This window comes from Tribolium castaneum, chromosome 1, assembly GCF_031307605.1.
Source record: "Tribolium castaneum strain GA2 chromosome 1, icTriCast1.1, whole genome shotgun sequence".
In the NCBI taxonomy this organism is placed as follows: domain Eukaryota; kingdom Metazoa; phylum Arthropoda; class Insecta; order Coleoptera; family Tenebrionidae; genus Tribolium; species Tribolium castaneum.
Genome location: NC_087394.1, coordinates 27,828,831 through 27,839,732, shown reverse-complemented (window position 1 = coordinate 27,839,732; position 10,902 = coordinate 27,828,831). Strand labels below are relative to the sequence as shown.

General features: G+C 35.4%; 4 protein-coding genes across 4 annotated transcripts; 3 read left to right on the top strand and 1 right to left on the bottom strand.

Moving 5' to 3' along the window:
• The first annotated feature begins 2,472 nt into the window (after positions 1-2,472).
• On the top strand, positions 2,473-4,275 carry LOC135267933 (zinc finger protein 501-like). Its single transcript, XM_064359915.1, has 3 exons — positions 2,473-2,788; positions 2,836-3,302; positions 3,437-4,275. Exons 1-3 carry the CDS (start codon positions 2,660-2,662, stop codon positions 4,218-4,220), a joined length of 1,380 nt encoding a protein of 459 aa, XP_064215985.1. The 5' UTR covers positions 2,473-2,659; the 3' UTR covers positions 4,221-4,275.
• Positions 4,276-5,019: 744 nt separating this feature from the next.
• On the top strand, positions 5,020-7,644 carry Dcps (Decapping enzyme, scavenger). Its single transcript, XM_008193652.3, has 4 exons — positions 5,020-5,392; positions 5,439-5,584; positions 5,632-5,853; positions 7,192-7,644. The coding sequence occupies exons 1-4, from the start codon at positions 5,047-5,049 to the stop codon at positions 7,444-7,446; spliced, it is 969 nt and encodes a 322-aa protein (XP_008191874.2). The 5' UTR covers positions 5,020-5,046; the 3' UTR covers positions 7,447-7,644.
• Positions 7,449-8,549, top strand: LOC135267934 (uncharacterized protein). The gene has a single exon (XM_064359920.1). It carries the CDS (start codon positions 7,449-7,451, stop codon positions 8,529-8,531), a length of 1,083 nt encoding a protein of 360 aa, XP_064215990.1. The 3' UTR covers positions 8,532-8,549.
• Positions 8,550-9,581: 1,032 nt separating this feature from the next.
• Positions 9,582-10,901, bottom strand: Pex3 (Peroxin 3). The gene is made up of 3 exons (XM_964946.4): positions 10,365-10,901; positions 10,143-10,319; positions 9,582-10,009 (listed from the first exon to the last, which is right to left on the bottom strand). Exons 1-3 carry the CDS (start codon positions 10,899-10,901, stop codon positions 9,689-9,691), a joined length of 1,035 nt encoding a protein of 344 aa, XP_970039.1. The 3' UTR covers positions 9,582-9,688.
• Between the last annotated feature and the right edge of the window lies 1 nt (position 10,902).

The following is a 10,902-nucleotide window of genomic DNA, read 5'->3' as shown; positions in this document are numbered from 1 at the left end:
TCTTGTTTTAGAAACGTATGTCGAAAAAAGCACAAAAACGCCGAATCATATTAAAAAAATTTCTTTTAACTTATTAGAGCCTCAATAATTCTTTTTTATTTCTCAAAACACTGACAAAACCAGTATTACTATTTTCAAGTGTCGTATCCTCATATCTCATGAACGATTTTCTTTCTCTTTGCAGAAAATTTCAATCACCCCTTAGGACCTTAAATTTTATTTAAGTTTTTGTTTTTAAACTTATATAATTGAGTGGAGTCCGGTTGTAATGAGCCAGCTTATAACGAACTTTCGGCAATGACGTACTACAGTAAAACCTCTCAACAACGGACACCGATGGAAATTTTAAATTGTCCGTTGTGTAAAGATGTCCACTAATAGAAGGTGGAGATTTTAATATAGGTTTTGTTACATTCCTTCAAAAATGGTCGTTGTGATGAAGTGTCCGTTATTTGGAGAAGTCTATTAAGAGAGGTTTTACTGTATTTTTCAAGCACCGACAGTTTTTCCATGAGCTTAATGTATTTTTTACCGGTTATAACAAATTTCCGGATATAACGAACTAAATTTGACTTAAAATGAGATGAAATTTTTTGTTTATAACGAACTTTTTACCGAATTTTGAGAAATATGTTGGGGCTGATAATGACAAAGCAGCAAAATAAGTGTTAACTGATGAACAGATTATTGAATTACTAACTTTATTCAATAAAAACATAATTACAGTGTGAATTTGCTAGTTGAACAAATATTTTATGATAGTAGAGCTCAAAAGAAGTCAAAATAAATCTACTTGCTTTATCCTAACTGTTACTACTTTTACTAGTTTTTGAGATAAATAAGATGCAACCTCCACTTCAGCGTCTAAACATTCATCAAAAAACGCAGTATCAACTACGTTTGCATCTTTTGAGTACTTTTTTTTTCAAAGTTCTAATGCTTTTATTTATTTTTTTATTATTTAAGTTGGCGCCACTAACTTTTTCCTGAAAGTTGTAAAAGAATTTATTTGTCGTTGTTATCTCGGTTTCACTACATAAGAGTGCCTTTTCGACTAGCATTTATACAGTGGGAGTGGGGAGGTTCGATTTCAATTAAACACAGGTGATTGAAAAGAGAAATTTTTATTCAGTAACCATAATAATAGTAACAACAGATAAAACAAGTAACTTTTACAAACAACATTAAACTTGGACCTAGTGAACCCTAGCCCTTGGAGAAGAGGTCCTCCGAGCGTGAAATTGAGGGGAGAAGTCCAGTCGGTTGTATTTTTTGAAGAGGACCAGGAAATGATACCACCTGGAAGAAATCCCAGGTATTATGTCCTTACCACGGAAATGGTCCCGTGGCCCATGTCCATAGGTGAACTCGGTGTCCTGTGGCAGGTGTGGAGTGTAGACTCCACAGTATTTAATAAAAAAAATAACAATAATAATGTTAATTTGTTTAATGATTTAGCATTTGTAGCAGTATTTTGTGAGTAGATACTTATTTGTGATTGAGATTTATTGGGTGCTATTTAATTTTTTAGTAATGTTTTTGTAACAAAACTGAATTTCCTGGATTTCGGGGCACGGGCCACACACAGGTTGCAATTTTCCAGCTGTTAGGTCATCCCAGTTACTTATGAAGCGTTGCACAGATGCAGGTATTCTACAATTTGGTGTGTTAATGAATTTCCATTTCAAATTTTGAGTAGCGTTTGCAAATTTCCAATTTGGCGAGCAAAAATTGACACCGAATTAGCATTTTAAATCCAGCTCCAAATGGCATAAATTACGTCCAGATTCATATTGGGCCTTTTTTTACAAACCGACGTGGCCATTAACATGGCAGTAAGTCGATAACGAAGTTATCCGTCCACATATTTCCCACTTAGGCTAATTGACCGTTAACGAGTGGGTTTTTATCGGAAATATTCCAATATAGATACTTTCATGTTCAGAGGTATCCATTTTTCCACCTTGTTGGAGTTTTTTGTATTCGTTCACACGTTACGACAAAATCAATTTGTTGAAATAAATATTCGGTGTGAATTTCAGCTAAATCGCATGAAATATTACTCCCGATACGGGGAATACAAATTGAATTCGACCTATTTTCACAAGGATTAACTATCCACGTCCTTGATAAATAAATTATATTAATTATGCAAATTTTTATTCCTCAGTAAATTACAAAATACTTTTAAAACAAATCAATTAATTAACTATTACTAGTAGTTTTTATTACATACTGATAAAGTAAAAAAAGCACTGTTTTCTGTTTGGAATCACATTATTTTGAAAAATTGTAATATTAGACGAGACTAGTGACTGGTCCCAATACTGATATGAATAATGGGCTGCCTAATTACTAATAAAAAACAGTTTGTATTTTATGTTTGTATTGTATGTGCACTTTAAGCACTGCGTGAAACATTAGCACAAATCTTAATTAAATATTTAAACAAAAACGTTGTAATTTTTTTATTTCTATTCGTTGCGAATTCGCACTTCCAATATTACGCTGTGACGTGTCACTTGTCAAAATCGGTTTTAAAGGTTAGGTAATTCAAATTTTGTTATTGCCACATTATGTTAATAATTGAACTAGTTTAAAGCTGTTATTTGACTGTGATTAATAATTATCACAATTTTGCTCACAATATCGTCGGAAAATGGACAGTAGCCTAAGTATCAGCAATTTCAGCAACATTTGTCGCACTTGTCTTGTTGAAAATGCTGAACTGAAAGATATTTTCAGTTCGTCTGTAGACAAGTTGTTGAAAGAATGCACCTCAATACAGGTAAGTCACTTTTTTAATTGTTCCAAATTTCAGTGTAAAAGTTGTAGCTTCAATCTGGAGACGGTTTACCAGAATTTATTTGCGAGACATGCATAAACAAAGTCAGTGAGGCTTATTCCTTTAAATTATTATGCGAAAGCAGCGACCAGACTCTAAGAAATATTCTGCAAAACTCTGTGTTAGATGACGATAAGGAAGAAATGGGCATTTTGGAAAATTATGATGACTGTAGCAATGCTGATGATCCTGTACTTGAAACAGTCACTGATAAAGAATATTTCACCAATTCTCAAGATAATCTCAATGATCATTCCTACTTTGCCGAGGTTAAGGTTAACACGTTAGATGAATTAGAAGACATTGAGTGCAAGTTATGTGGTCAGACCGTACCAAAAAACCAAGAAAAAAGCCACATGGAGTCGTGCCATATCGGCGATAATTACCACATTTGCAATAAGTGCAAAAAAGAATTCACTGATGTCAAATTATTGAAAAGGCACATGAGGACGCACAAGTAAGCTGGTCCGAGTAGCCTATAATTTCGAAATTAAGTTGGCAACATTACTGTCAAATTCACAATTTTATAGTTAATTGTTGCCAACTTAATTTTACTTGAAAGCACGGTACAAATGAAACCCTTGTCTTTAGGTTGAAGAAAAACCACAATTGCCCCACCTGTGGAAAAAGCTTTTACGGCGCTAATGACCTAACAATCCACATCCGGGTCCACACTGGCGAAAAACCCCTAACTTGTACAGTTTGTTCCAAGGCTTTTGCCGACCCTAGAGGCTTGAACAGCCACATGAAGACCCACACTGGCAAAAAACCGTACACTTGTAACACCTGTGGCAAAAGTTTTGCCCACTCTTTTGTCCTCACAACGCACAAAAGAACCCACACTGCCGAAAGGCCGTACGTGTGCTCCTCCTGCGGCAAAACTTTCATTTACTCGCATAATTTGGCCATTCATATGAGGTCACACACGGGGGAAAGACCGTACCAGTGCCAGCAGTGCTACAAATCGTTCAGTTCAAGTTCCACACTTTCCGCTCATATGATGACACACACGGGCGAGAAGAGGTTTGTTTGTAGCGTTTGTGGAAAAAAGGTTGCAAGGTCGGGGGATTTGGCGATACATATGAGGATACACACAGGGGAAAGACCTTATTCTTGCAATTTGTGTTTTAAGCAATATAGGATGTCGTCTCATTTGTCAGCGCATATGAAATCGCACACGGGGGAGAAAAATCACGTCTGCAACACGTGTAATAAGGCATTTAGTAATGCGAGGATTTTAAGCTCGCATATGACTATTCACACAGGGGAGAAACCGTACACGTGTGCAGTTTGTAATAAATCGTTTGCGCATTACAGTTCCTTGTCGACTCATCGAAAAATTCATATGCACGACAAAAACCAGAAAAAGGAGTAACTACATTACTTTATTTGTAACGTGTATAGGTATAAATAAAATTGTGTTTGTAAAACGTGTCTTTGGTTTCGGGGCTAGAGCTCGCCGTGTATTGCTTGACTTGGGGCAGTTTCCGGAAAACTGCTTTGGAAAAAAATCATTTGAGTCACCCAGGACACAAGTCCAAGAATCACAGTTGTGTTAAAAAGGGAAAGTAGCGACAGTAGCAATAAAATCACAATGTCTGAAATTATCGTTAAGGAATAATAATAATAAACACATAAACACCGAAGGTATGTGTAATCTAAACAAACTTCAAGGACCACAACCCAGTTTTTCCAAAAGGATACGGAACATTACCCTCTCCCATTTCTCGACCATGTACAGTTCGGTCACCAAAAGGTAGCGAAAATACCAGTAATTTATAAACCCAATAACGCCTTTTCCCATTTTTTCTTCGCTTGAAAAACGACAAGAATTTTAAGGTTAGCTAGCACTGACACTTGTCAAATTTAGTAACTTTTTGCAAAAATTGCCTTCCTGCTATGTCGGTAAAGATAGCGCCATAAACATTACAGTCGACCAGACAATCACTGCGTGCATGGAGCTAGCACCATTTCCCCACCATTCTCGTTTTCTACAGCCAAGTTCACACCAGGAAAATTATCAAAATAATCCTAAATCATTATAAAAACACCAATAAACTGTTACGCCGACTTGCATAGCACATTTGTAGAACATCTCCCGAGGTTTCTATTACAGATTAAAACTTAACTGCAATTGTCTGGTCGACTGTAATGTTCATGGTGGCTGCACCATTTTTGGTGCTATCTTCACCGATATTAAAATGGCCACCTGCGATGGCGTCATCGATTGTTCACCTCCCAAAAAAGCAAAATTGGCCGAAAATTCCGAAAAATGTAACGACGGCATTCACGAGACCCTCGCAGACTTGTCATCATTTCAGTTAGAAAAAGTCCTGCATAACAATACCAACAGAAAGACCGTGTGCCTTAAAGGAAAGTTTGCCGCGAAAAATGGGGACGCGTTAGTGCTCCTAGAGAAAACAGCTTTTGCCGAGGAAAACCTCACAGGGGACAGTGACTACTTCACGAAGGCGAGTTCCTTGGAGAAGGTGTTTCATAACGACATTTACGGAAATTACAACTATTTCCCGAAAATTAACCTCAACAGTATGACATAGCCTCAATTTTTCCAACAATGAAAGGGTTTTTGTAGCGGTTAAAGCCACGATTATTCATCCGGCCACCGAGGAGCATTTCTTGAAGTACTCGCAACAGAATTGTCGCATCATTGACGAAACCCCCGAGATTTACGAACAAGTCGTCTTGCCCCAAATCACCTCGGAACAGTTTGATTTAAACGTGTGTCTCAATTTTTTGGTCTCGTTCGCTCAATGCAAGTGTTTCAGTGGGTTTACAACATTTTGGAGCACAAATCAGAGTCTGATCGGATCGTGTTTGAGGACTCGGACCCCAACACAGGCTTTATTTTGCTACCTGACTTGAAGTGGAACGGTGAAGTTGACACACTTTACTTACTAGCAGTTGTCCACAAACGTGGGATTAAATCGTTGCGGGACTTAACAGGGGCCCACTTGCCACTACTCAAAAATATACAAAAGAAGGGCATTGTAAGCATTTTTCTTTTCGTTTTCGTTATCAGAGAACAACAGCCCAAGTTTATTTTTTCCATAAAATAAATAGTAATTAAAAGTGAACATTTAACACTTTCTATTTGAAACAAATATTTTAATAATTGTAATTAATTATTTATTTTTTTAATAATTTTAATTTTTTTACCAGTAACGACTGAGCTAGTTTTATTTGAAATTGGAAAATCTCCTTTTAATGTGTATCCAATAAAATTAGAAGACTTCTTGGACTTTCTTAGCATTTATTTAAATGTAACATCAGCTTCTATTACAAGAAAAAAATGTAAAGATGTGAGCCAATTTAACTTACACTGGTGTACAACGTTTTTTTTTACCAATATATGAAACAAATTTGTATCGGTAGAATAACTAACATAGAAACATTTATCATGTTCCTCACTTAAGCTTCCCTAATTTTGTTAGAATAAACTAACGACAAACATAGAAAAAGTTGTTCGGACTTTATTTACATTCACTTGATAACATTTAAAAGCAAATAAAAAATTTAACAATTTGTTAATCACGTCAATAACGAATGTCAAAGACACCACAAAAATTATTGATTCAAAACTTTTGCAAAATTAAAAATGACACAGATTGTTTCTTTTTTGCACTGATTAGTGTCAGTAAGCAGCAATAATCGGCTAACAATTTTTTTATCCCAAAACCTTAGTACATACCTCTTTTCACAAGACTTTAAATTTACAATTAGTTTATCACAGAAACAACGAATGCCAAACTAGACACCAGAAACAAATTTTCAGAACTTTTAGTGAATATATTAAAAAAATTAGACGTGACTAAGCAGAAGACAAAATCAGTATAAATTATCTTTTGGTAAAAGATTTTTTTTATAAACTACTTTTATCAGAAGTTGTTTAGTTTCAGATAAGAAATGCAAAGATTATATTTTAAAACAGATTTCACAGAAAATTTTAAATGTGTCAATTTAAGAAGAAATCCAAGAAAGCCTTTGAATTTGCCTCAATCACTCCTCCAACTTAAAAAGGAACGCAAATCCAGGAGAAAAGTAAAATTGCAGAAATCTTCCTTATGTTCAAAGTGCTGAAGATTTTCCGGAAGACAATTAACCTTTAGTATAATAAACAGTAAATTTATAGTATAATAATAGTAAATTAAAATAGTATAAAAAATATACTATTTAAATTGTTTAAGAAAAATTAATAACAGAATAATCTCTCACAAATGTTGGGTAAAATTGTAATTTGTTTGAAATTAGTCCTGAATATTGATCATTTTGGTCTTGGGCTGTTTTCGCTCTCAGGTGCAAATTTAACACTAACTTTGTAATTTTAGGAAGCGATTAAATCGAAGTATGGGCTTGATGGCAACCAACTGAGAATCTATCTGCATTATCAACCATCATTTTACCACCTGCACGTACACTTTACTTATATCAAACATGAGGCGCCTGGAATTTTGGCCGAAAGGGCGCACTTGTTAGCAAATGTGATAAGTAACATTGAGCTGTTACCAGATTATTATCAAAAAGTCACTCTACCGTTTGTCGTCCGCGAAAACGACAAGTTATTCAAAAAACTCAAAGTCTAAACATGGACAAAATTTTCTACAAATCTGTAATACTAGAAATCAGGCCGCGTTTGCAGTCCGTCAACGTCCTAATCAACTTGATATCGCCCCTCGAGGTCAGCAAAATATCCCTCAATGAGGACAGTTTCCAGATACTTGTGGACGAACACGTCCATACTGTTTCTTGCAAAAATTTAAAAATCGTGGTTAATTCGTTAAGCTCGTTGATTGTTACGCAAACTTACATTTCGTTCCGTTTTTCCACTGTTAACAGTTCGGACGACTGGGGCAGTTTCAAAACGGAGGTTTTAAAAACCGCAGGTTCAAATGTGCCCACAAACCTCCAAAATGTTTTTCTAAAAGTGGCAGTACCTTACGTACTTCAGTGTAAAAATTGTTCGCAAAATTTGAGCGAAAATGTCAAGTTCGAGCGCGTTTTGCCCCTACCGTCGGAAAATTCCGACTCAAGTGACTGGTTTTGTCACTCGCATGGGGGCTCCAATGTTGCTGTTTTAAATCCGAAAGAAACCGATGTTTTTTATGGCTCTTGTTACTGTCATTTAAGCAAACCATTGGTGAGGAATGTGATAGAAAGTGAGAAAGTCGTGGTTTGTAAGAGGTGTCTCTCGTGGTTAGGGCTTTTGAAAAATTCCGAAACCTTCAAATTTTGGTTTAACACAGTCGCGTTCAAGGACGGAAGTGTAGTTCATAGTACGTCGCCACTTGGTGATACTTTTGCTGCTTTAAGGGAGGTTCTGAACAGCATTCTTTTCAATACTGCGAAAATTGTTCTTTGTTGCCAAAGCGGTAAAAAACAAAACGATTACATCCTTCTCTGGATTTTGGAAAAACAGTTAAATGTACAGCTTGGCGTGAAAGATTGTAAAGTGGCCAAAGTGTTGTTTAAATACGAAAATAACAAGAACGAAATTGTTAAAAAGTGGATGGAAGACAGCAATGTTGTGAGTATTGACATTTCCAAACCTATGACTGTTGAACTTTTGAAGCATCTCTACAAATTCAATAAAATATTCCCAAAGGAGTTTAGTGAATCTAATAATTTTTATATTTCTTATTTAATGATGTACGAACATGGCGAAAAATAAATTTTGTAGAAAAAAATGGTATATTTTATTGTTTAATCCTCACATAACAAAACTTCCTGATCACATCAAAATAACGGAGTTAAAATAATTCGCCAAAAAAGAGAATTAAGATTAAAGGCGTGCTTAAAAATTTCAAAAAGTTGAAAATAACGCCAATTTCGACAAAATTTTGCGGTTTTTCTGTTTATCCTTGTTGAAATTTCGTGCAACATCAAGTTAAAAAATCAAAACAACATTAGTTTCGACCTTTTTACTGATTTTTATGCCGCGTTTTTTAGTATCTTCTTCTTAAATACAACTTAAGTCGATGAATCTCAATTCAATATGATGGTATTTCAACCATTTCTAACACAGTAAAAGATGAATTTTGTAGAAAAATAATGTTTAATCCACATTAAAAATAATTATATTTTAAAACTAACGAAACTAAAACGTTTTTGTGATTTTTCAAATTTTAGTTAAAAAGCGTGATTAAACATTTCGAAAACGGAACATTATGTAAATAACGAACAAAACGACATCGGTTTCAATTTATTTTTGTGATTCTTAGGCGTACTTAGCCAAGATCTTGCAAAATCATTGCTTCTCTAGTTTGAGTATCACCTATTTAGATCTATTTTGGTGTTTTTTCAATCAGTTCTATTGATTTTTTTCGAAAAAATATCAAAAACTTTGAACATTAAAAAAAAGCTTGAAAGATTTTAAAACATCACTATTTTTTGGAGCAATTTCGGGCTTATTTTTGGGACATAAGGCCGTTTCTGGATGTTAACATCTTAATACCCTCCAAAAAAGAGAAAAGTAAGTATTTTTTATTTAATTTGGTGTTTTTCCCTTGTCTGCTTAAGGTATAAATACAATTTTCGTCCGGATGTTAGGTTTTTCAGCTTATTTTTGAAGAAATCTCACTCATAAACATACTAAATCGAGTCAAATAGATAAAATAAATAGAAAAATCTATTTGAAGTAGTTACGTTTCCAAAGTTAATATTTTGAAAACTCAAATTCAATAAAATATTTCCAGAGCAGTTGGCAAAAATAAAAAAAATGTAGACAAAAGGGCTAGTTTAATGTTTACTCCGCAATAAAAATAAATATATTCACCACAAAAGTTACATAACAAACGTCCCAATCACATTAAAATAACGGAATTAAAATTACGACAAAAACGATTCGTAAACGTTTGCGCTCAATAATTGCAGTTTTTCATACACAATTAATTGCTGCAAAAACTGGTCGGGTAGTGACTTTTTGGAAAAAAGTCCGTTCATTATTGGTAAAACTTTCGCCATTGGTTTTTTCACATTGAAAGGATTCGTAAACTCGTCACCTTCTGGAAGTTTTCCATTTTCTTTCACTCCATTACTTGTGTAAAATTCGGATAATTGTTCCGCCAACACCATGAACCCCCTAGTAGTACAGTGGGTCACTAGGGCCTTAACTTCATCACTGTTGAGAAGTTCGGCGGTCTCTTTTACCTAAAAATACGCTATTAATTAAATTTCTAATCAGAGTGGCCTGTACCTGAAATTAGGTTGCCAACCCTGACTACTTTACAGTCAGCGTAGCCAACTTAATTTCGGTCGTAGGCCCCTTTGATCAGAATTTTACCATTTTTTCGTAAATTCCGTCAGAGACTGGCAGCTCAGGTAGAACATATTGTCGCAAATTCTCAACTGGGTTGTCATTATGCGTCGCGACGGCCGTCTGGATCGACCAAAAGAGAGCCTCCAAGTCGCTCAATTTCAACTGTTTTGTCAAATTAACAGGCTCTAGCACCTTCCTACACTACAATCAGAATTTAGAGCAAATAACTCAAGTTTTGCTACTCACATTTGTTTCTACTAATCTGCTTAACCTACTAAACCCTGCATCCATCAAGTTTTGGCAAAGAGACAAGTACCTCTCCTGCATTTCTGAAGAGAGGGACGTGGGGTCCTTGTACAAATAGCCCCCAATTATGCTCAACTGAATCTTTAAAGTGACCACCAACATAACATTTGCGTAGATGGTACACGCGGCTTTGTTGAACACTAGGACTTTCAGTTCGTTCCAGAGAGCTAGTTTGTTTTCTGGGTTGGTTTTCAGTCGCTCTATGACTTCTTCAGTGTTGATATTTTTGGAAATTGTTTCGTTCAAAGCCAATGCTAGGTTTAAAATCGTTTGGTTGCACGTCCGCCCTATGCTTTCGAAGTGTTGGTGCTTTCTGTTCCTGTCCAGAAATTCGAGCGCTTCTTTTTCTTGCCATTCTCTCAATTTCTGCTGCGCGTAACGCGTTAGGAAGATAGAGCCCCCGATTATGACGCCCCCAACGATGAATTTATTACGGTGACGGCTGAAGAAATTCCTCACTTTGGAAAACACGGACATT

Coding starts and splice junctions, on each gene's coding strand:
- LOC135267933 (XM_064359915.1), top strand. CDS start 2,660: ATGGACAGTAGCCTAAGTATCAGCAATTTCAGCAACATTTGTCGCACT. Junction 2,789..2,835: donor AAGAATGCACCTCAATACAG/GTAAGTCACTTT, acceptor TAAAAGTTGTAG/CTTCAATCTGGAGACGGTTT. Junction 3,303..3,436: donor AGGCACATGAGGACGCACAA/GTAAGCTGGTCC, acceptor CCTTGTCTTTAG/GTTGAAGAAAAACCACAATT.
- Dcps (XM_008193652.3), top strand. CDS start 5,047: ATGGCCACCTGCGATGGCGTCATCGATTGTTCACCTCCCAAAAAAGCA. Junction 5,585..5,631: donor CGGAACAGTTTGATTTAAAC/GTGTGTCTCAAT, acceptor CAAGTGTTTCAG/TGGGTTTACAACATTTTGGA. Junction 5,854..7,191: donor ATATACAAAAGAAGGGCATT/GTAAGCATTTTT, acceptor TTGTAATTTTAG/GAAGCGATTAAATCGAAGTA.
- LOC135267934 (XM_064359920.1), top strand. CDS start 7,449: ATGGACAAAATTTTCTACAAATCTGTAATACTAGAAATCAGGCCGCGT.
- Pex3 (XM_964946.4), bottom strand. CDS start 10,901: ATGTCCGTGTTTTCCAAAGTGAGGAATTTCTTCAGCCGTCACCGTAAT. Junction 10,320..10,364: donor GCAGATTAGTAGAAACAAAT/GTGAGTAGCAAA, acceptor TTCTGATTGTAG/TGTAGGAAGGTGCTAGAGCC. Junction 10,010..10,142: donor ACGGAATTTACGAAAAAATG/GTAAAATTCTGA, acceptor GCGTATTTTTAG/GTAAAAGAGACCGCCGAACT.